The sequence below is a fragment of the Sphaerulina musiva genome, assembly GCF_000320565.1.
Source record: "Sphaerulina musiva SO2202 unplaced genomic scaffold SEPMUscaffold_13, whole genome shotgun sequence".
In the NCBI taxonomy this organism is placed as follows: Eukaryota; Fungi; Ascomycota; class Dothideomycetes; order Mycosphaerellales; family Mycosphaerellaceae; genus Sphaerulina; species Sphaerulina musiva.
Window position 1 is genome coordinate 532,525 of NW_016017395.1, and position 21,166 is coordinate 553,690.

General features: G+C 53.3%; 10 protein-coding genes across 10 annotated transcripts; 4 read left to right on the forward strand and 6 right to left on the reverse strand.

The window, feature by feature from the left end:
- Positions 1 to 6: 6 nt before the first annotated feature.
- On the forward strand, positions 7 to 3,016 carry SEPMUDRAFT_152375 (uncharacterized protein). Its single transcript, XM_016907409.1, has one exon. The coding sequence runs from the start codon at positions 174 to 176 to the stop codon at positions 2,817 to 2,819; it is 2,646 nt and encodes an 881-aa protein (XP_016756209.1). The 5' UTR covers positions 7 to 173; the 3' UTR covers positions 2,820 to 3,016.
- A 1,030-nt stretch (positions 3,017 to 4,046) lies between these two features.
- On the reverse strand, positions 4,047 to 4,834 carry SEPMUDRAFT_121587 (uncharacterized protein; the record flags this gene model as incomplete). The annotated part of the gene is made up of 2 exons (XM_016901697.1): positions 4,047 to 4,745; positions 4,799 to 4,834. 2 exons carry the CDS (start codon positions 4,832 to 4,834, stop codon positions 4,047 to 4,049), a joined length of 735 nt encoding a protein of 244 aa, XP_016756210.1.
- A 1,184-nt stretch (positions 4,835 to 6,018) lies between these two features.
- Positions 6,019 to 6,777, reverse strand: SEPMUDRAFT_94820 (uncharacterized protein). Its single transcript, XM_016910646.1, has 3 exons — positions 6,592 to 6,777; positions 6,276 to 6,509; positions 6,019 to 6,199 (listed from the first exon to the last, which is right to left on the reverse strand). Exons 1-3 carry the CDS (start codon positions 6,745 to 6,747, stop codon positions 6,155 to 6,157), a joined length of 435 nt encoding a protein of 144 aa, XP_016756211.1. The 5' UTR covers positions 6,748 to 6,777; the 3' UTR covers positions 6,019 to 6,154.
- A 291-nt stretch (positions 6,778 to 7,068) lies between these two features.
- Positions 7,069 to 9,739, forward strand: SEPMUDRAFT_152377 (uncharacterized protein). Its single transcript, XM_016907410.1, has one exon. It carries the CDS (start codon positions 7,231 to 7,233, stop codon positions 9,448 to 9,450), a length of 2,220 nt encoding a protein of 739 aa, XP_016756212.1. The 5' UTR covers positions 7,069 to 7,230; the 3' UTR covers positions 9,451 to 9,739.
- A 67-nt stretch (positions 9,740 to 9,806) lies between these two features.
- Positions 9,807 to 11,622, reverse strand: SEPMUDRAFT_136899 (pantothenate transporter; the record flags this gene model as incomplete). The annotated part of the gene is made up of 5 exons (XM_016902811.1): positions 9,807 to 10,619; positions 10,711 to 10,895; positions 10,952 to 11,105; positions 11,202 to 11,379; positions 11,456 to 11,622. 5 exons carry the CDS (start codon positions 11,620 to 11,622, stop codon positions 9,807 to 9,809), a joined length of 1,497 nt encoding a protein of 498 aa, XP_016756213.1.
- A 1,577-nt stretch (positions 11,623 to 13,199) lies between these two features.
- Positions 13,200 to 13,810, reverse strand: SEPMUDRAFT_152378 (uncharacterized protein). The gene has a single exon (XM_016907411.1). The coding sequence runs from the start codon at positions 13,754 to 13,756 to the stop codon at positions 13,322 to 13,324; it is 435 nt and encodes a 144-aa protein (XP_016756214.1). The 5' UTR covers positions 13,757 to 13,810; the 3' UTR covers positions 13,200 to 13,321.
- Positions 13,811 to 15,215: 1,405 nt separating this feature from the next.
- SEPMUDRAFT_152379 (uncharacterized protein) lies at positions 15,216 to 15,967 on the forward strand. The gene has a single exon (XM_016907412.1). The coding sequence runs from the start codon at positions 15,284 to 15,286 to the stop codon at positions 15,755 to 15,757; it is 474 nt and encodes a 157-aa protein (XP_016756215.1). The 5' UTR covers positions 15,216 to 15,283; the 3' UTR covers positions 15,758 to 15,967.
- Positions 15,968 to 16,773: 806 nt separating this feature from the next.
- Positions 16,774 to 18,188, reverse strand: SEPMUDRAFT_152380 (uncharacterized protein). Its single transcript, XM_016907413.1, has one exon. It carries the CDS (start codon positions 17,765 to 17,767, stop codon positions 17,144 to 17,146), a length of 624 nt encoding a protein of 207 aa, XP_016756216.1. The 5' UTR covers positions 17,768 to 18,188; the 3' UTR covers positions 16,774 to 17,143.
- An 816-nt stretch (positions 18,189 to 19,004) lies between these two features.
- SEPMUDRAFT_152382 (uncharacterized protein) lies at positions 19,005 to 19,790 on the reverse strand. The gene is made up of 2 exons (XM_016907414.1): positions 19,384 to 19,790; positions 19,005 to 19,333 (listed from the first exon to the last, which is right to left on the reverse strand). The coding sequence occupies exons 1-2, from the start codon at positions 19,569 to 19,571 to the stop codon at positions 19,027 to 19,029; spliced, it is 495 nt and encodes a 164-aa protein (XP_016756217.1). The 5' UTR covers positions 19,572 to 19,790; the 3' UTR covers positions 19,005 to 19,026.
- A 101-nt stretch (positions 19,791 to 19,891) lies between these two features.
- SEPMUDRAFT_121594 (uncharacterized protein) lies at positions 19,892 to 20,631 on the forward strand (the record flags this gene model as incomplete). Its single annotated transcript, XM_016901698.1, has 2 exons — positions 19,892 to 20,450; positions 20,507 to 20,631. The coding sequence occupies 2 exons, from the start codon at positions 19,892 to 19,894 to the stop codon at positions 20,629 to 20,631; spliced, it is 684 nt and encodes a 227-aa protein (XP_016756218.1).
- Positions 20,632 to 21,166: the final 535 nt, after the last annotated feature.

Genomic DNA, 21,166 nt, shown 5'->3' on the forward strand with positions numbered 1-21,166 from the left:
CACGACGAAATCTTGGGCGCCGATCGATATATTGTATTCTCAAGCAAAAAAGAGGCATTTTTACGACGGGAAACTCGCTGGGTCGTCCCCACATCTTTCGCGTCAACCAGGCGCGTCTCTCGTGAGGCTTGGCCGCAGGTGAATAACACTCAGGGCGGAAAGACGTGATAGAAATGGCCACCCATACCGAATCCTTCTCCGATCCAGCAGCAATGGATGTCGACGATGCGTCTGAGCAGCTGGCAGCGTCGACACCGCCAACCAGTGTAGGAGACGACAGTAGTAGCACGCACGAGCACGCGTTCGGCGGCGGCGGCCGTGCAAGACGTTCGCGGGCCACGATCAACTACAACGTTAAGGAGCTGTTTGACGCGCAAACTGCACAGGAGGTCAGCGGAGCCACCGCCAGCAAATCTCGCAAAGCCTCGGGGCTCTCCGGCCGGACACTCGTGAACCACCGCGTCGACACAGAGCTCGACGTTTTCGACAACGGAGACATGAACATGGAGCTGGACGACGAGATGGAGGAGAATATAGTGGCAGTATCGCCGAAAGTCACGGGAAAGGCCGCTGCCACGAGGGTGGAAAGGCGGCCCAGCGTGCTCGGCCGGGCGAAGAAAGCGGCCTCTGTGCTCGGCAAGCGTACGCGCGACGTCTACGAGGCCGGGAAGAAGAGGCTCGCTGCGATGGAGGAGCCGGCTGAGCAGAAGCAGCGCAAGCTGCTGAAGGAGCTTGACACGGGTCCAGGCGGCATCCTGGACGACATCGACCTCGACGTTTCTACGCCTGCTCCCACTCCCGCACCCGCACCCGCAACCGCGCCTGCTTCACGTCCATCGAAGCGCACGAAACCCTCGGCGGAACCTCCGACGACAAGACCCTCAAAAGCCGCTCGAATGGAGCTCGCCCCTTCTCACGTTGCCAACCCCATGCAGCAGACCTCGGGCGGCCTGTCCGTCAAGAAGTGGCAGACGGGGGGCCTGTACGTCGGCCAGGAGCCCGAGGCTGACCTCTCCCAGCCGCCAAAGAAGAGGAAGCTGCAAAAGAGCCGTGCGACGGCTCCAGCACCTGCTGGGCCTGGCGAGAACGATGCAAAGCCGAAGACCAACCATCTCGGCTTCGGGTTGCCAATGTTCAGCTACCTGGACAGAGAACGGTCCTTCACCATACCATACGACATCTTCGCGCCGAACATGGACCCCGCAATGGCCGAGAAGCCGCCCAAATTCACGCTTGTTACTAACAATCGTGCAATCGGCGATGCAAAGGCCTTCTGGAAGAACAAGAATCAGGATTACGTCTCATATTGCACCTGCTTGCCAGAGACGGGATGTGACGAAAGCTGCCTGAACGCTGTCATGGGATACGAGTGTGATGAGTCGAACTGCAGACTTGAGCCGGACAACTGCAGCAACAGGCCTTTCTCCGAGCTCGAGAGGCGTCGTACGAAGGGCGGCCGCTACGACATCGGCGTGGAGGTTGTCAAAACAAAGAACCGTGGGCATGGCGTTCGCGCAGCCCGACCATTCCAGCCCGGCCAGCTCATCATGGAGTACACCGGCGAGATCATTACTGAAGATGAATGCCAAGAGAGAATGGCGACAACCTATCTGAACGCGACTAACTACTTCGTGATGGAGATGGAGAATGGTCTCATCCTGGACGGAAACAAAGGCAGCGAGGCTCGCTTCATCAATCATTCCTGCGACCCCAACTGTGAAGTCAAGATGACGAGAGTCGGGCAAGTCTCACGACTTGGCGTCTATGCCGGACCAGCAGGCATCATGACGGGACAGGAGCTCACCTACGATTACAACTTCCAGAACTTCAGCGACCACAGGCAGGCGTGCTACTGCGGTGGCCAACACTGTCGAGGCTACCTGGGAAAGCGTCTTCCCGAGAGTGAGATCAAGAAGCTCAACAAGAAAGAGCAGGCCCGCCTCCGCAAACTGGCCGAAGAGGCGCAACAGCGCGCGCAAGTCGAGGCTGCCAAAAAGCAAGCCCAGATTGCACGTGGCCCCAGCTGGCGTGGCTGGTGCCTGTGGGAAGAAGCAGAAGCAGAACTTGCCGAGAAGGCGCGCAAACAGCAAGAGGCTGCGCTGACCTCCGACCGCGCCCTTCGCATGGCTAAGAGAAAGGGAGAATCGTCTGCCAACCTTCCAGCTGCACCATCCCCATCCGTGCCTGCATCACAGTCCGGTCGCTCCAGTCGCAAGAAGGCTACATCAGGACGCACGAAGATCATTCTAGCCGACCAGAACACAAAGGATCCCGCTGACGATGAAGACGAGAGTGACGAAGACCTCAAGACTGAAGTCGTGAAAAACCTCTCACGATCGGGGCCCAAGCGTTTCCATCTTCCAGACCGTCGTGAAGTCGACGTCGAGCATCGTCCAGCCTCGAAGCTTTCATCGCGACCAAGCTCGCGTCGCCGCGGCACCACCAGCATCCATAAAAAGACCACTGTCTCTGTAGAGAAGTCCATGGATACTCAGCGCGCCGATGAGGTTCAGTCTGGAGAGGACACTGGCTCAGACATCGTTGTTGCTGCCCCTAGCTCTCTTGCCGCCGAACTCACAAGCTCAAACGGTACGAACTTGACCAAAATTAGCAGCCAAGGCAAGCAGAAACGAATTACTGGAGGTGCTACCACTGAGGAAGACGAACAAATTGATGACGAGCAAGCTGCCAAGACGGACAAGCTACCAAAGCATTCGCAGAGCATGCGTGATAGAGTCAAGCAAGTTCTTTCGAGCGTCAGCAGCGGTAAAATGAAAAGTCTGAAGCAGAGCACCCTCAACTTCGCTAAGCGTTCTTGAGTTTGCGACAGACGCAACAACGGACGGTTCTCGGGACTCCCGCAAAAGAAGAAGGAGAAGAAGGTGGCATCCGAGCGTTACGGAAAAATTGGCGTTTCACACATACATGTAGGCCGACACAGCGCTACTATTCCAGATGGTCCCCCCACGGGTCCTTTGCACGCTCACAGCGGTTCTGGCAAAATGTAGCGTTTGCATTCGAAAGCCTCCGGTGTATGCCTTGCCAAGCGGCACAAGAGAAGAAGATGACATCCGAGCAGTATGGAAAAATTGGCGTTTCACAAATACATGTAGGCCGACACAGCGCTACTATTCCAGATGGTCCCCCCACAGGTCCTTTGCACGCTCACAGCGGTTCTGGCAAAATGTAGCGTTGCATTCGCAAGCCTCCGGCGTATGCCTTGCCAAGCGGGATGTGAGCTGCGGTGTATCGATGAGAATAAGTTCATCGTACGAGGAGGCACTCAACCCGGCGCGTAACTGCGAAAAGCGGCAGGCATAGGCTGGCACGTACGTACGTACTACTAGTAGACTTACCCACTTCAATGATTGGTCTTCTATTTAATTTATCCCTCAATTTCGCCCGTGTGAGTCTCGCTGTGATGGTGATTTGTGACCAATAATGTCACCTCAATCTTGATGTTTCTTTGAGGGGGCGTAAGTACGAATTAACACGATGGAAGTCACAAGCGGGCGTCCCCTCCCTTCAAGCTGGATATATCAAAACCATTCATTTTCTTCACGTTGATATTGCAGCAAATTAGTTTACTCGAAATCTACTGTAACGTAGCTGAGGTAGGTCTACAATAGCTGGCATTTCTCGTCTTCCAATCGTCCAGTCTTCTTTTTTGTTATTTTGTTTTTTTTTCCTGTTTGTTATCGTCTCTGCTTGCTAGATACACGTACCATATACCTTACTGAGTAATTGGAAGTCAACATGAACTCACTCACTCTACACAGCGACAACAGTGCAGGATGATGTAACACGAGCAGCACCAAGACGAAACAAACAGTGCGAAACGACAAGTGAGATTTGATACTGGAAGTAATGTAGTGAGATAGAGAGAAAGTAACATGTACCTAATCTACGACTACCTACATCCAGGACCAGGCCGATGTCACGAGCAACCAAAAGACTGACAGATTTGAGATTCTCCCTCACGATCCCGCAGGAACGCATCCCATATTCGCTTATGCCAAAGTGAATGTCCCAGCCCAAAACGCGATCTAGTAGCCGGTACTTGGGTTTGGGGTTTTCGACAACACGACACGGTAAGACCAAGACTCATCCTTGCCCATGTACTTCCGCATGAGCTTTTCGTAAGGCTCGTACACGACCTCCGACCATTTCCCCTCTTTCGCCATCTGCTCCCTCGTTCGCTTCTCATCTTGCCGAGAAGCGTCGACTCCCACCCTCTTGATAACTTCCAGGTCGAACTTACGACGCGCACGCGATATACTCCTGAGTTCGTCCAAGGGCACGTAGTTCACCATATCTGTGACATCCAGGAAGTCTGAAGGCAGCGCACATATCCAGTCCCCCTTCTTCTGCCCCGCTTCCACGAGGTCCAAGAGTTTGTGGACTTGGGCGTGATCTGGATTTCCCACGTAAAGAGGCTGACGCCTCCACTCCCAGACTTGAACGTTGATGACGTTTCGAATCGCTATGGCTGAAGCAAATGGATTGTCAGACGTGGAATGATATGGGTAGACGACTTCGATTCGACGTAATGGTTGTTTGCGGAATTCGGCGCAATACCATGTTACATAGGATTCCCGAAATGCAACGACCAGATCGTAGCCTCGAGAGCACCAAGCTGGCAGCTGTTCATTGGACCATGGCAATGATTTTCCTGGCCACGTGCAGAGATGGTTTTCGAGCCTACGTAGCCATTTCAATCCGAGCATCTGTGTTGGTTCTTCTTCCTATGGATAAGTTCTCAGCGACGGGCGGACAATGTACGTTTGACAGCGATTACCGGGCCAAACACTGGAAGTATGGCTGTGGTCGACATTGCCTTCTGCGGGTATCCTAGCCCGTGAGGTTCCTATAAGATGATACCAACGAATGGCTTCACGATGAATGATATGTGTTGTCTGAAAATGTGTCCGTGAGTGTATGTGTGTTACCACGAGGTCTTGTAAAGCAGAAGAGCACTTTGAAGTGTAGAGTCCGAGAGACGATCATTGTACCTGCCTACAACGGCGAAATGGCATATGAGCACAGGAGCGTTCCAGAGGCGCGGCGAGGAAGGAGGCCATGTCGCAGAAAACACATCGGGTACAGATCATGTTCACCAGAGTTCCTGTCCTGTCTGACTGGTCTGTTGCTCCTACGCCTGGCTGGTCCCAGGCCGATGTCTCGAAGCGCTCGTTGTCGTGAGACTTCTCAATCGCTATTTCCGGATGTCTCTTAGGCCTTCTACTGCATCCTCAAATCCTGCAACGCAGATTTCGGCACCAGCAATCCACGTTTAAAGTGCCAGTATCGAGAGACCACGACATCTAAGTGATGGTATGCCTCGGTCCGATATGTGTGCCGACCTATTGACAGTCGCGCAGCCAAATGTCAGGTAGTGGAACCGTAGGCGGCGGCATCACCCATCTTCTCCGAAAAATGGGCCACGAGGATATCGCTCAGTTGCGCGTGAAGCCGGGCGACCGCTACCCATAGTCTCGCACAGCAGGACCTAGCTGTTGCTCCAAAGCGCTCGATCTTCTTGTAGATTTCAGCGAGAGTGCTAATAAGCAGTTCAGTATCGGGCTCATTCAATTCGGACTACAGTATGGCTGCGCCAACGAATCTGACTATGGTGCAAGGTACTTGTGGTGCGAGAACCTCAAGATGTTTTCGCGGCAGCCTCCAGTCTTGAGCCTACAGGTAAGCTCAAACATATGGTGGCGCAGCGTATTGAAGAGATCGACCCGGAATGGCCAGATGATTTGTAGTCTAAGGTGGGCTTCCCAACATGCCGCTGTAAGGGTTATAATATTGTAGTCGCCTTCTTAATCAAGCCAACTTGATCAACCTCCAGAGGCATGGTGTGCGTTGCTGGCCGCGCGCAAGCTCATGCCATGTCAGTATACCAACCCACTTGGGATAGAGGAAGCCTAACTGCTCCATATCTCGCAACGGAGTATTGCTCCATGCTCAAACAGGAGAACTGCTCAACTTACGTGAATGGAACAGATAGGACTGCTTCTGGATACGCACTTCCTCGAAGCAGACGCTCTTCGCTTCAGTCTAATGCATCAGATATGCTCTCCATACTGTATATACAATCCTTCCTGCTACTCTTTCTTCTCTAGGCCATCAATATCTCATCCCTCTCAATCTAGTATCCCTCCTTGCCCCATTTGTTGTACTTCTCGTGCAGTTCCTGTTCCCAAAGCATTAGCTCTCTGCCCAGTCCACTCCCGAGCTTCTCTCCATATCAAGTATAAGCATCATCCTACCTTTGGCAAGTTCACGTTCGGGATAATAACCTCATTCAACGCGCTGGGGGCATCCTTCTTTCCCCTGCTCGGGTCTCCACCAGGGTGGTATTGATAGCGCGCATCCTTGCCCGTCTTCCACGGCTCGGAGTGCTCAACTTGGGCCACAGGGTTCTCGGAGGAGGAGGATGTTGGGTTGCGCGAAAAATGCCAGCCTGCGAGGCCGAAAGCGCCGGTCATGATTGTTAGGAGAATCTGGGAAGAGGAGCATCAGAGTTAGTTTTGTTCCTTTGGCAGAGATATTGAGAGGGTTGGTGGGAAATGGGCGTGTACGTACGTAGAGCTCGGGATCCCGTCGAGCGCCCTTTGCCAGGACATTCTTCTTCTCGGCTTGCTCGGCGCTGCTGAGGGCGTCGGCGTATGTGCGGCGGAGGGTGGGCTGGCGGACGGCACGGGTGGCCTGAAGGGCGGCGCGCTTTGCGATGAAGGACATTGTGGCAGGCGATCTTGCGGAGGTGAGAGGAGAGGTGGGTGCGTATCTTTCCGAAGGTGATGTCAAGCCAATGGAGGATGGATGAGTGCTCTAATGCGGCTCTGCGGGCCGAAGTGTTCTCTCACACTAAGATGCCTACAGATGCCTACTGTTGGTCAACTTGGTCCGCCCTGGTCTGGTCCCCTCCGTTTGCCTCGTACTAATGACTCGGGGAAATGGTGCATGTAGGGGAGACAAACGCGATATGCAGACCATCCTCTGTTCACCTCTCCTCTGCTCTGCTCCCTCCGACGACAACACGAATCAGTGAAATGACGCTCCAGCGCGACTGAAACACCGACTCGCGGAGTATGAATAGCAATCGCAACGCATCGCCCGTCCGCTCGCCCTACCATTGCTTTTGCAACTCAGCACGTTTAACACTGGTTGCGTTCGATAGGGACAGCCATTGCGCCCACAGCCGCGAGCACGAACGCCGCCAACATGGCCAACATGGCCCACCTCGCCAGCCCAAATGTCAATGACAATGACAACTCCTCCGCTCTCCCGACCTTCCTCGCACGAGACCCATTCCCGAGCGGCACTGACGAGAGACCGGGCACTGCATCTTCCAATGGCACCTCCGAGTTTGATGGCAACAAGAGGCTGAGCGTCTTGTCCACGACAGGCCCAGTTGGTGAGCCAGGACTGCCGCCCGCGCGACCAACAAGTGATGCGACGAGCGGTCAGAGCTGGCCACGCACGTCTAGCAGAGCGTCCGCTACCGTGGGAGGGGCGTCCGCCTTGCAGCGTGGTAGTTACAGTTACAGACCCTTCAGTCGGCGAGAGGGAGACATTTCACGGCCAGGCTCAGGGATGAGCGGGCCCACACATGTGCCATCTCTATCGGTACAGGGCTTCTTTCGCCCATTGAGCTCACAGCGATTACAAGCTCAGCGCGGTCAGCACGTCGCGCCTCCAAGCAGCATTCAAGGCGGGCATCGTATCAATCGCAGTGTCGACGAGGAGGAAGACGAAATTCCAGGCCATCGAAAGCGCTACAGTGATGCTTCAGTGAATACCGCCCGCGACATTGCGGCGTCGAGGGGCGGAGAGGCGGCGCCACCATTACCTGCAGGCAGAGGTTTCTCCGCGGCCATGACTTCAAGTGGAGCGCCATTCATAGCCGGTGGTCCGGACAGTATGGTCAGGAGGAATAGTACGACTCCATTGCATTCACGACAGCACACGAGCGAGAAACTACAGACCGTAGACTCCAAGCCGAAATCCCCCCGATCACTGCGAGATTCGTTAGGCTGGGCATCCAACAGGAGCAGAAGAGAAATCAATGAGCACCGGCGTTCCACCAGGGATCACGAGAAGCTGTCTTCCAACCCAGCATCCCCCAACCTCAATGCCAAGGAGCGGGACGCATCCCCAGCCAAATTATTCCCGAAGTCGACGGGTTCCAGAATTGGCAGAAATTACCAATACTACGCAGGCAACTACCTCTTCTTCTGCTTAGGACGATGCCTCAATACCAGGGCGAAACCTCTGAACCTGGTCACGTTCGTTCTCACAGTGCTCCCAGCAGCTCTCTTCTTCGGCTTTTCAGCACCTTGGCTCTGGCACAACGTCTCACCTGCGTTGCCCATCATCTTCGCCTACATCTTCTTCATCACATTCTCCGCCTTTGCGCACGCCGCACTCTCTGATCCAGCCGTTCTTCCCCGGAACCTGCACCCTCACCCGCCCAACGCGGACGAAGAGCGTGATCCTCTAACCGTGGGTCCACCAACGACGGAATGGGTCATGGTGAAGACGTTCCCATCCAAAAAGATGAAAGCCGATCTGGAAACTCAAGCTGCGGAGGAGGGCGCTGCAGGACCTAATAGTGCGACCACGGCCATGGAAGTGCCGACGAAGTACTGTAAGACTTGCAAAATCTGGCGTCCACCGAGAGCCCACCACTGTCGAGTCTGCGACGCCTGCATTGAAACTCAGGACCATCATTGTGTGTGGCTGAACAACTGTGTTGGCAGAAGAAACTACAGGTATTTCTTCGCTTTTATCGGTTTTGGCAGCATCATGGCTCTCCTCCTGATCGCATTCTCCATCACCCACATCGCCACGTACGCGAATCAGCACGGAATATCCTTCGGCAGCGCACTCTCAGGACGTACGCAAGAACAGGTTGCCTTCGCCATGTTTATCTATGCCGTTCTCGCTCTACCATATCCTGGGAGCTTATTTGGCTATCACCTCTTCCTCATCGCACGAGGCGAAACCACCAGAGAATACCTCAACAGCCACAAGTTCCTCCCCAAAGACCGTCATCGACCTTTCTCTCAAGCTTCCATGCTCAAAAACTGGATTGCCGTTCTCGGTCGCCCTCGTCCACCAAGTTATATGTCATTTAAGAAAGCATATCAACATGGCGACATCCGACTGGGTCATACCTTGCCGAAAGCTCAGCGTCAGCAGAAAGCCCGAGTGGAAGCAGAGAGAAGTCAGAGTCGAGTGGAAGGCTTGAAGAAGAGGCTTAGTGTTCCTCGCGGAAGAGTTGGACAACCGCAGCAGGCGAATGGTGGCGCCCAAAGAGCGGTTGAGATGAAAGAGTTGCCTCCTCCTCCTACTGCAGATAGTGGAATCGGGAGCTCTGCTGCTGGAAATGGCAGTATGAAGAAGAACGTGCCCGGTGGGGCGAACAACACTCCGCGGTAAAAGAGTGCGATGCTAATGTTTCTCAGCTTTTGTGCTCTGTGTTATTATGAAGCGATGGCGTTTTGGCAGAGGATGATGTGAGTTCCACAATGGGCTTGCTCGCTGTTTTTCTTTCAGATGGTACATGGGCTTGGTATTGGTAATGCCCGATTACTTGGCGGAACATTTTGTACAGGAAATGATACCAAACAGCGCCTGCAGAGTTTGATGACGCCAGGGAGACTTCTCTGGGCCAAGAGGCTCGAACAAATCGTTCTCTTCGTTCTATAATGTGTATACCATTTGAAACCCTACCAAGAACCTTGCGTCTATCCTGTTCATTGAATATCGACTCCTCCTCGCTCCAATTCTCCCCATCACGGCGCATATCGGAATCCCTCGACTCCCTCTAGCACTACCTCGCCCCTATCCGCCCGTGCATTCTGCCTCTTAAAATGCCACGACATGCCAAAAGTCAAGATCAAATGTAACAATTGCATCGCAATCGTCGCCCACATTCCCGGCAAATAATCCGGAGCATCCTGTTTTCGAAAAATCGTCGAACCACACACTCCACCCAACGCACCCGCACTAATCATCGCAGCAGCAACCACACCTTTCTTCTCCAACTTGGCAGTTTGATTCTGTCCATACGTGAGCGTCGCGGGCGCATTACTTTGCGTTCCATATGTCGCGAGGAACAATCCAAAATATCGCACTCCCGGTGGAGTAGTATAGAGCATGATGAGAAGACCGATGATCGCAGCGAGAGATTGAATGTTGAGGATCGGCCAGCGAAGACGCTGTTTATCGGAAATCCACGCCGAAGCGAGACTGGCGATGATGGTGAAGACGTAGGGTGGCGAGGAGAGGAGTTGGGCTTTGATGTAGGAGAATCCGAGACCTTCGCGCAGGATGATGGGGGAGAAGAAGGCGAGGGAGTAGCCGCTGCTGGCGACGATGAAGTAGTTGATGCTGTAGAGGACAATTTTGATGTCGAGGAGTGAGGTGAGAGTTTGTTTCATAGTGAGGTGGACTACGACGCGTTCGCCTGCGGCGCGGTCGAGGCGGACGCGTTCGAGGGCGATGTGTTTTTGGCGTGGGGTGAGGAATTTGACGCGTTCGGGGAATTCGATTAGGAAGAAGGGGGCTATCATGCCGACCACAATGGTGACTATGCCTTCGATGATCTGGAGTGGGGCGATTTCCCATGTGAGCTGACTGCGTGCAATGTTGAAAGATGATGATTATGATGATGATAATCTGAACTAGAACACTTACGTAGATCCATCGCCAGCCTTGAGAGTATTTTCCATCGCCGACATCGATGAGAGCGAGAGCATATGCAAAGATGGGTCCAAAGGCAGCTGCAATCAGAGCCGCCATGTAGAAGATCGAGATTCTTTTTCCGATCTCATATTGTCGATACCAGCAGCCGATGATGAAAATGGCACCAGGAAATAGACCTTTTCAACAATCAGTATTCACGGTTTTGTATACATATCATGAAAACTGTACTCACCAGCTTCAAACACACCCAGAAAGGCGCGCAGCACTGCTAGAATCGACCAGTGGTCTACAAATCCCATACCAAGCACACATGCTCCCCAGGACGTGATCAAAAAGCTCATCCAGGAGCGAGCACCCAGACGGCGGATCACATAGTTGGAAGGCAGCTGTTATACAGGAAAGTCTCAGTAAAGTCGTCGAAAACAAACAGGTACATGACAGTGCGTGAGCCTGTGCCCAAAGACAAGAAATGTGCTTCATACCTCAAAAAGACCATATCCAATGAAGAAGACCAGAAGTGCAACATTGTATTGTGCCCCAGTCAACTTGAGCGAGACGTCCATGCCGGCGATAAAAGCTGACGAGATGTTCGTTCGGTCAACGAGAGAAAGTCCGAAGACGAGGCACAGCATCGGGTACACATGCCAGTCGACCTTCCGTCTGCTCGACGTCAGCAAATGATGATGATGACGATGATGCCAGTGAAGATGGCAGACTGGAGAAAGGCCAAACTCACATTATCTTGCGCTCTTCTTCGGGCGTCCAATCCTGAACTACAGCATCTTCTTCCTCTTGCACAATGCCATACGGAGACTTTTCGTCTGAACTTGAGGAGACGCCATCGGCTGATCCCAACGTTGTTCGATTGTCTTGCTTCTCAGTTGACAAGGCGTCGTCTGACATGTTTGAAATATGTAATATGAAAAACACTCTGTTTTTTCTTCGCTCGCTGTATCCAGAAGAGAGCGGCTGAGCAATAAAGTCAAGCGTGGGGGGCGAGTGAATGATTTTGTGCTCCCACGGAGATCAATTCACCTATACGGTATCCCGCCTTGGCATGCACACCTTAGGACCTTAGGTGGACTTGACAGCTTCTTGGTGCACATGGCGAGAAGTGAGATAGCAGCCCTTAGCTCTATCGCCGCGCTTACGTGCTTAACCCGGTCACATATCACATCCACCCGCAGAGATCCTATGGGCACTTGGCAGTGAGGTATGTACTGCACAGTATGGATGATACCTTACTTGCGTAGAGGAGCCTGCCATGCATCAAGAACCCCGACGAGGTTTTCAATTTCACGCGTCCGGCTTCGCTGATCGTTATATCGCCAGCAGGCACAAGCACTCGGCTGCCACGAGAAAAGTCTTGTTTTAAACTCTGCATCTTCAATCTCCTGGCCGACTTACTGTAGCGGGAATAGATTTTCGTCCTGCCCAAAGCATAACTTTGAGCACAGATCACAGAAAGGATTAATCATAGATGGCGCCGCTGCCGCGGCATGTGATGGTTCGATCCGAACGCTGCAGTAGTTGTGCTAGGTTCAGTTGCAGCTATGCCCCCCTGCTTTGGGGAAGCAAGAACTTCTCCCAGAAGTGAACTAGTCTCTCACAACGTATTCGCACATCAAACCTGAATGGTGCGTTCCAAGTGAAAGCTAGAGTCAATCCACGCAATCCATCGGCGAACAACGATTGTAACACACCTAGGCACTTTTCCAAGGCCAGCTAATCCGACTCAAGTCCGATGCGCGAAGAAGCTGTATAGTGAGCGGATGTCGGCCGAGCGGCTCCCCGAGGAAAGCTCATCGTATCCCTAGTCAAAAGCTGCCCAGATGTGGTTAAGGGATAATGTATCCTAGGTATGTTTGCATCAGCAGATGCCAAGGGACTAGAACTAGTCCATGTTGACATTCCCTGCGTAGCTCAAGGATACTCATCGAGCCAAGATCAGCATGTCTCAAGGTCGTGGATATGTGGGAACGGACTCTCAACAGAAGACCCTTCTTTGATTGTGCAGTGAACAAAGCCCGACAGAGTGTGGGATGGGACTAGGTCGGATGCAGCGTAATGAATATATATTGGACAGAACATCGGATGCGGAGTCGGGACTTGAAGCTCACTTATAATGGTCCATCAGGACATGCAGCAGCAGCAGCAGACCGTGGTCGCGCCTTTTGACGGAAGTGTACAGTACAGTAGCTGACCCGGCGCGAATCTGGTCTCTCAGGTCTTCTCCCGGTGGCAGATGGGACAACGGGGGAAGAGAGATCTCGTGTGCCGTGGCTAGCGTGTGATATCCTATCGATAGCAGCACGAAGCACGCATAGACGATGATAAGAATAGGCAAAGGGGAGAGAGAGAGGAACGAATGAAGTCGAGCTTGTCAAAACTCTGCATCTAAGCACGTGACGTCGTGGCAGACTTCATTCCTCACGCCCATACCGACCCATCCACTCCCTTGCGTTTTGGCGTCGACACGGGTAACGCACGATGCTTCGCGTGGCCCATACGATGGTACAAGTCTCGGATGGGAACAAGTGCGCTGTCACACTGGCCATGTGCAATCAAACGACCGAACATAAGGTCTCAGCCATCCGCGCTATCATGATGCGCGGGACTGCGCCTGAGCTTCCGCGCTGAGCGCAAAGGCCAAAGAAAGAGCTGGACGATGGGGAGAGGCCATGAAAGAGATGGGAGCGCGCTCAGTGTACTGTAGTCGGGTATGGACAAGAGACACGGCGCAGTTCGGGATGCCCGAGGAGCAGATGTGGTCTGTTTGGCGGTCTGCGAAAGATACATCGGGCGCTGTGGTTACGCTCCTTAGTTCTGGATACCGGCCCATCTTCTCATACGTTGAGTATTGAGATAGCATTATGATGTTTGCAGCTTTCATCCAGTCTGTCGCGGGAAGCTCCAGGTCATTTCGCAAAAACTTCAATGCCACTGATTCACGATCGCGAGGCGAATCAGCCGCTTTCCATCCCAGCTCCATTGCCCATGTCTGGGATCCTGATTCCCTCGTAGAAGTTCCCGCCATGGATTTGCCAGCAGGACCTCGATTGAGGCTTGTCCGAAGATGGCTGTCGCCGAGCTCGGGAGCTTCTCCAGGCAATCTACTGAGCTTCTTTCAGGAAATTGGCCATCGCCCAGGTCTCGGATACCTGATGGTTGACATGTTACATGAGTCGCTATTGGCTCAAGCAATCATCGAGTTGCGTTGTTCTCCGTCTGGGACCAGCGAGCTCACTGGACATGTGGATCTGGTGAGCCTCATCATATATCCGAGTACGAAGTCAAGGTCTCCCAATCTCAAACTGTCTTGAGACACATCGCTGTATTCTGCCCCAATAAGCATGTGCCCGAGAGCGAAGTGCAAGCCTGCACACCTTCCACTGTCTTGGTAGCTTCATCGAGTCTCGACTGCCAAGACCTGACTTGTTCTCCTTTCCACGCTGGCTCTGGGTACACCTCGACGGCAACTGTCCGTACCAACACGGGACACTCGCGCGTGAATCTCTTCATGCTGCGCCTCAAGTGCTAGAGTCTCCTGGGTGGATCCTCTGTTCTCCTCATGGCGTATCGTCCATAGCTCGCAGGAAAGGCTTCAGCTCTACGAGCGCAGGTCCATACATAGAGATCAAACCCTTCCAGTATGTGCAGACATTGGATCAGACAGAATCCCTCACGTGGTAATCATGCTGTTATGGGGCGATTGAGACCTGGTGTTCGGATGATGAAAGTTTTGCTCAACTCGGTCTTGGTGGACCCGGCAGCAATGGACAACGTGGGTGGCGCATGTGCATCGCGCTTCCTGATCCAAGGCAATCGATACTGCTGAACAAGCTCCAGTTATTCGCTTGTAGCAGCGCTGTCTTGATTGTGGCTTTTGGGCACGGAATGGTAAATCAGGCTTCCTCCCACCACGCATATTTGCACAGCAGCAGCAGCAGGACCATATGGGACTCAGTGATATACGTTGTTCGGACGTGCTCAACAGGCTCCAGCGATTCGCTTGTACCGGTCTTGTCTTACTTATGGTCCTCGGGCACGGTATAGCGAATCAGGCTTCCTCCCATCACGCATACTTGTACAGCAGCAATGGCAGGACCACATGGGACCCAGTGGTGTAAGACATTTTGATGTGCCGAACAAGCTCTGGCCAATCGCTTGTACCGGCGCTGTCTTGATCGTTGTTCTCGGGCATGGTATGGCAAATCCGGCTTCCTCCCACCACGCATATTTGTATAGCAGCAACGACAAGACCATATGTAGCCCAGTGGTATAAGTCTGCTGGATGCGCTCTACAACCTCCTGTGATTTGCTTATGCCGGTCCCGTCTTGATCGTCGTTCCCGGGCACGGTATAGCAAATCCGGCTTTCTCCCACCTCGGATATCTTTACAGCAGCAGCGGCAAGACCACTTGTGACCCAGTGGCATAAGGCAGTTGGACGTGCTCTACAACCTCTGATGAATCGGTTGTACCATCGCTGCCGTCGTCGTCGTCGCCGATCATGGTCTAGCAAATGAGGCTTGGTCTCCATAGCCATATCTTTGCAAGGCAACATGCAGGACCATGTAGGATCCAGGCATATAAGGCAGTTGGATGTGCTCTACAAGCCCATGCTAGTTGCTGGTCTGTCATGTGGCTCAATGCTTGTGGTTGGCTGTAGTGTCACGAATCCCGTTCAGTTTCGACCACCACAACTCCAGTATCATTCTGCGAGGACACTCGCCAGGTTCCAGGACAGTCAATATCGGTGCGCTCTTTCAGATGGCACAGTCGCTGCACTGTTCCGCCGTTGCGTTGCTGCTATCCCGGTGGTGGTGTTGCCAAACCAGTTCGGCTCGGCCGCCATATCTCGATCGCCTTTGCGCGAGGCCTCTCGGGACGTTGGCCTCCAGCAAAATCGAGGTCAGGCTATCTCCTCCTGGTGGTATCGTCTCCAGCATATCGTGTCTTCATCCATTGCTGTCATCTCTTGGCATTTCATCATATCTGGCCGGCGTCATATCTCCTCAGCCGTTCCGACAGCATGAAAGAGAACCAGATATTAGGAATCCTCACCCTCGAATCATACGCCCCAGCATCCATCAGTAGTCGAGCGCGTCGTGGTTGTGGTGAATTCTGGGATGTATAGGTTTTGAGCATTTTTGCCAAGACCTCAAAGTGAAGTTCAGATGGCAGCCCGCAAGTCTCGCCTCCGGTCGTCGCCGAGGAAACCCGCCTCCCAACCCCGTTTATTCAAGTTAGTTTGCTACACATGCACGCTGCAACTGCTGTGATTGGCCCCACGAATTCGAGAAGCTACCATGACGACCATCTGCAAGTAATTGCTGGCTGGACGACGCCCGTGCTGCATATCCCACAGCTTTTCGCAGCCGCAGCGCTGGTGTGCTCGTTATCTCGCGTCCGAGAGGCAGACGTGCCTGAGAGCCTGAGTGCTGGACGCTTCCATGGGTCTGTGATCCGACGCTTTCTGCCTGAGGCCCTGAGGAAGTTGTGGTATGGACGCGGGAGATGGGAGAGAGGGAGATGGTCAGGAAGGAGGCGGTCGCTCGTCCATCTGGCACTCTGCTCATCTGTCAGTTCTTTGCGCTGTGGTATCTGCATTCGCCAGTAGCGTGATCATTGTCTCGCCGCCTCTCCTGAAAGTGCTGGGTTCCATACCATTTCGCCATATTGCTTGCGCCCGCGCCCTCACGCGGATGCTTTAGTCGTGTGTACTGGCATCTGAACTGCTTTCCTTCGTCTTCAAGCCAGCGCTGAAGCGCACGCAGATTTGACGGCTGGTTCGTCCTCGCTCTGCCGTTTCCCATGTGCCGTTCCCTGGTTTGATGGCATATTGCGAGCATTCTGGTGTATTCTTTGCTTCAGAATCTGGGAATGTCAGTTCTCTCGCGTGGATGTGCAGCTTCACGAGAAGGCAGCATCGGTCATGGGCTCTAGGATGGCGGGAAGCAATACCACACTGGCATCACATTGGGACATGAAGTGAGAACATGCGGATTACAGTGTACAACGATTTTGGGACTGTGCTATACAATTGCACAAACAGTTTCCTGGTGTTCTGGCCTTGCGACAGTAAAGTCTAGGACGTGGTGACGCTCGTCGTGGGCGAGAAGAATCCTTCTTCGATGATAGCGTTCGCGGTCCTCCTCAGAGCTCGACTCAGACCAACACATGCTTTGTGCTGAGATCTTACGTGAGGTCGGGGTAGTCCTCCTCATCTTCCTTGGCCAAGGCAGCCTCCTTGCGAGCGCGCTTGCCTTCCTCTGACAGGAATGTGGTACGGAATGTGGTTCCAGCTTGAGCTTGACCTGGCAAGGTGGTGACGTCCTTTTCCATGTGTGCCATGAAGCGACCCATCTCTGAAATTTGAGCGTGCCGTCCGTCGAACGCATCTTTCTGTTTAATGCATTAGTCTACGATCGAGCGCGCGAAAACTTACGAAGTCTTACCTCTTCTATCATGGGAGGTTGCAAAGGGATACCCCTCTGGTGGGTAGCCTCCAGACCAGGTACAACATGGAGATTCTTGACCAAGTCGCCAAGATTGTGCTGAAGTGCCAGTACATCTGCTGGCGGGTTTGTCATAGTGCCCATGTACCAGTCTTGTCTCTTCTTATTGCGTTCGGCAATCATCACCATGGCCGGAGGCAAGGCGCAGCCGCTGACCGGTTTCATGTCTGGAAGGTCCTTCTGCACCTCCTTGACGAAGGGTAGGTCTTTCAATCCGCTTGGTTCCGCGAATCTGGCCCAAGGGTTCGTCTTGACTTTGGTCTGAGGATCTGCGGACGAGTCTGCAGCTGCTCCGTCCCTCTGCTTGTGAAGAGGCGGGTTCAGATTGCCGAGCTGTTCGCTGAGGTCGAGCAGCTCGCGACTGCGGTAGGCCAGTTGACCAGCCTTCATCAGAAAGTGGTGTTCTTGCAACTCGTTCGAGAACAGCTCAGGATGCGAACGAAGCCTCTCAACCTCTGGTATGATCTGGCTGGCGAGAACGAGGGCTTCCTCCAGATTTCCGTCGTGATTGGAGTCGCGAGGATCCATGAACTTGAGGACCTTGAGGTCCACGAGCTTGAGGTGATTAAGCAAGCAATCGATGAATGCCTCGTCGCATTCCCGGGCGGCACGCGAGGGCGATGCCTCATCTGTCACACATTAGTTGTCAATCTTGCGGGTGTGATGTTGACCGCCGCTCACCGTTAGCCACACCGCGGTCGCCGAGAAGATTGGCCTGTTCCACCTTAGGCACCTGTTGACCAGGCTGCTTAGGGGGGAACAGGTGAGGGAAGTTTGCTTCGAGAATGTCCATCTTGAGTTCGATGTACTGGTGCAGCTTGCAGAACTGCCGTGGTTTCGAAAGCGGTGTGAAGTGTAAAGTGCTGAGCAAAACAGAATGTGGGACGACCTGAATATTGAAATGCTTGGCGTCATCGTGGGAGCGGGAAATCAAGGAATTTATTAAGCTGAAAGTAGCATTTCAACGGCTGTCTACAGTTTTATTGCTACGCTTTCAAAGAACACCATTACAAACAAGACTATGCATCTTCAATCAGTACCCATCGTCTAGAATGGGTAGCTCTCAACCTCAAGTGGGTCGAATTTGATGATAGCGTCGGCATCCGACTCGAACAGGGCGTTCAGCTGCCCCTCGCGATGTTGCTTGACGACAGACTGGGGGCCCTTAGAATGAGCAGCCCTCAACGCCAAATTCTTCGAAGTTGAGGAACTGTCGGGCTGCCGCCTCGAACACGGCATCCAGGATCTTCTGGCGCTCTTGCTCGGCGTCGGAGGTATCCTGCTGTGTGCCAGGCTGCGACGCCATAGGGAACGTGGCTGCGTTGGCCCATGCACCAGCGAGATCGCTGCTGATGCCATAGTTGGAACCATCGAGGGGGGAAGACCTCGCTACGATGGCAGAGTCCCAATTCTCAGGGATCATGTCGAAGCTGAGCTGCTCACCAGCAAGCGGATCGTAGAGCTGATCGCTCAGATCAAGCTGCGCTGGGACATTGGCAAGCTGGGCCGGAACATTGGCATGCTGGGCTGGGACATTGGTCATATCCATCGTAAGGTTGGTGCTGCCAGACTCCGCGGCCAGCTTGGCCAACTTGTTCTTGGTCATGCGCTTCTTCTTCTCGGATGGCTTGCGTGGCTGGTATCGATAGCCTGGATGGTCGATGGCGTGTTGACGCTTCTGGTCTTCAGCCTCTTTCTTGAACGCCTCGACGACCTCTGGTTTCTCGGATCGCCACTGAAGGCCGATCTTCTTCGCTGGTAGGATGTCAGCACTGCTGTTAAGCTGGTTATAAAGTGGAGTACGCACAGATGTCATTGTTGTGCATGCCAGGATTCTCTCCTGCAACGATCGAGTGGTGGCGGAGACGGTAGATCATGAAAGCGTTCATTGGACGTGGGATCTTCTTGTTCGTCGATGCGACATCGCCGGTGCCTGGTGTGCTTGCAGAGAGTGATTGCGCTCCACCAGTCAGGCCGACTGCGTTGTCGACCGAGTTCGCTGGTGGCTCAGAAGACATGGGCGCAGCGGCAGGAAAGAACCAAGTACCTTCAGCGCCGCTTGTGTACAGAGTGAAGCGCATGCCCGTCATTGACCTTTGAACGTCAGCGATGAACCATCAATACTGGGAAAAGGAATTACTTACTCCAAGCGTGCCTTGAGTACTTCGAAGAGCGCGCTGTCTGGCAGAATGCTACTTGGAACTTCCACAGGAAGGTGTTGGTCGGGCGTATTCAACCTCGCGCTGACATCGTCGCAGATGTCGAAGATTTGCTGAAGTGCCTCGGCGTGACCACCGTGTGTTTGCGGAAGGGCGGTGACCTGAGTAGCCATGATGTTACTTTCTGCGTCCTTGACCTTGTGTTTCTGTTTGCGTTCGTGGTGATAGTGTTGGGGATTGTGTGAAAGTGGGTGTAGTAATCTAGAACTTGAGTGCAAGAAAACTTTCCTCAAGTACAGAAATTTCCAATACTGAGGAGGCTGGAAAAAAAGCCCATGTAGGGGCCCGTGCACCAGAGAGCATGGACCCAGCTACATGTACTCCTCGAATTCGGGGCACACCACGACTAAGCAGCAGACCATCGGAGAGGACTCACTTCCGGAGATTGTCGCGAACCTCGACCTCGCCATACACAAACCACCGCCAATCAACAATGTCGCGCCGCGAGCTCAGTCCTGCTGCGATGACAGCAAAAGAACAGCTCTGCGACCTCTTTCGCAAGATTGAGAGTGTGCCGCCCTGTCTTCCAGCGGCAAATCGAGTTATTGTGCGCAATATCGGCGACTATGAGCTCATGCAGCAGCAGGGGCAACAACAGCTGGAGCACCTCTGGCGCGAGGAGCAGGCCGCGACTAGCGCGCTCTTCAAGCACTTCAATTGCAGAATGCAAGATCCAAATCTCCCCAAAGAAGAAGCTATCAGCGGAGTTAGCAAGGCCCAGACGACGTTAGGACATCCAGAAATGACCGACGTCTGTTACGAGCTGCTACTTTCGGCTCACCAACGCAACCTCTGCCGCAATGTAGACCGTCTCGCCTACAACAGCGGCCTCGTTTGCGTCCCTCCGCAGACGCTGTCAGAGGCCGTCTTTCCGTTCGAGGCAAGAGAAACTCTGGCAGACTTCGCGACGAAGTATGGTCAGCCCAACGATGCGGAGGAGATCCTGCTGTGTCGGGCCTTGGATCTCTGGATGTTTGAGATTGGACTCTTCTGTGAGTTGTTAGCCATTGGCTTCGTCCTTGAACTATACTGATCAATACCGCTCTAGTGAATCATACTTGGAATGGGAATTCCAAGTCGGGTATCATAGCGACCAAGATACTGGAGAGGAAAGTGGAGTTGCGCGCGGAAAGCTGTGGAAGAAAGCAAGCGCTGAAGACAGCGGGATCGTAATTGAGGTTGATCAATGTGTGTACAGCTCGCACAGTCCGAAAGCAGTCATAAGAAAGATTCGACGGTCTTCGTGTGACACCTTTGTTCCACCTTTGTTCTCGGGTTAAATTGCGTTGACTCTGGATGGAATGTGGCTAAGCCAGGCGATCGAATAGGGAATGTATGCCTTAGAAGTGCGCAATGCTACCTACCCAGAAACATTAGCGCTTTGAAAAGGGTCCATTACGGTGGCTTTAACAATTGACCAATTCTGACGATCAGGTAAGTTCATGGTTCGCATCAGGCACATTCCAACATAGGTACCTTAGGTACTGCAGAATGCTGGCGTCCTGGCTCTCTCTATACCAAACCTGGTTTGTCCTTAACCCTGCCGTGTAGCTTCAATTGGTAATTTATAACCTTGGCCACAGTGGCGTGCAGCCGTATTGACCTTCACTGTCAACGATACCTCTACTTTGGGAGTCAGGCAATCCTCTCTGCAACGCACTGCGACAATGGGATTGTGGGACTGACGGCTTTAGCGCCTTGTCTCCTT

Bases quoted from the DNA above. Each gene is read 5' to 3' on its own strand.
- SEPMUDRAFT_152375 (XM_016907409.1), top strand. From the start codon at position 174: ATGGCCACCCATACCGAATCCTTCTCCGATCCAGCAGCAATGGATGTC.
- SEPMUDRAFT_94820 (XM_016910646.1), bottom strand. From the start codon at position 6,747: ATGTCCTTCATCGCAAAGCGCGCCGCCCTTCAGGCCACCCGTGCCGTC. The intron at 6,510-6,591 runs GTACGTACACGC...TCCTCTTCCCAG, and splicing joins GACGGGATCCCGAGCTCTAC to ATTCTCCTAACAATCATGAC. The intron at 6,200-6,275 runs GTAGGATGATGC...CTTTGGGAACAG, and splicing joins CGAACGTGAACTTGCCAAAG to GAACTGCACGAGAAGTACAA.
- SEPMUDRAFT_152377 (XM_016907410.1), top strand. From the start codon at position 7,231: ATGGCCAACATGGCCCACCTCGCCAGCCCAAATGTCAATGACAATGAC.
- SEPMUDRAFT_152378 (XM_016907411.1), bottom strand. From the start codon at position 13,756: ATGGCGGGAACTTCTACGAGGGAATCAGGATCCCAGACATGGGCAATG.
- SEPMUDRAFT_152379 (XM_016907412.1), top strand. From the start codon at position 15,284: ATGCAGGACCATGTAGGATCCAGGCATATAAGGCAGTTGGATGTGCTC.
- SEPMUDRAFT_152380 (XM_016907413.1), bottom strand. From the start codon at position 17,767: ATGGATCCTCGCGACTCCAATCACGACGGAAATCTGGAGGAAGCCCTC.
- SEPMUDRAFT_152382 (XM_016907414.1), bottom strand. From the start codon at position 19,571: ATGGCTACTCAGGTCACCGCCCTTCCGCAAACACACGGTGGTCACGCC. The intron at 19,334-19,383 runs GTAAGTAATTCC...TGACGTTCAAAG, and splicing joins GTACTCAAGGCACGCTTGGA to GTCAATGACGGGCATGCGCT.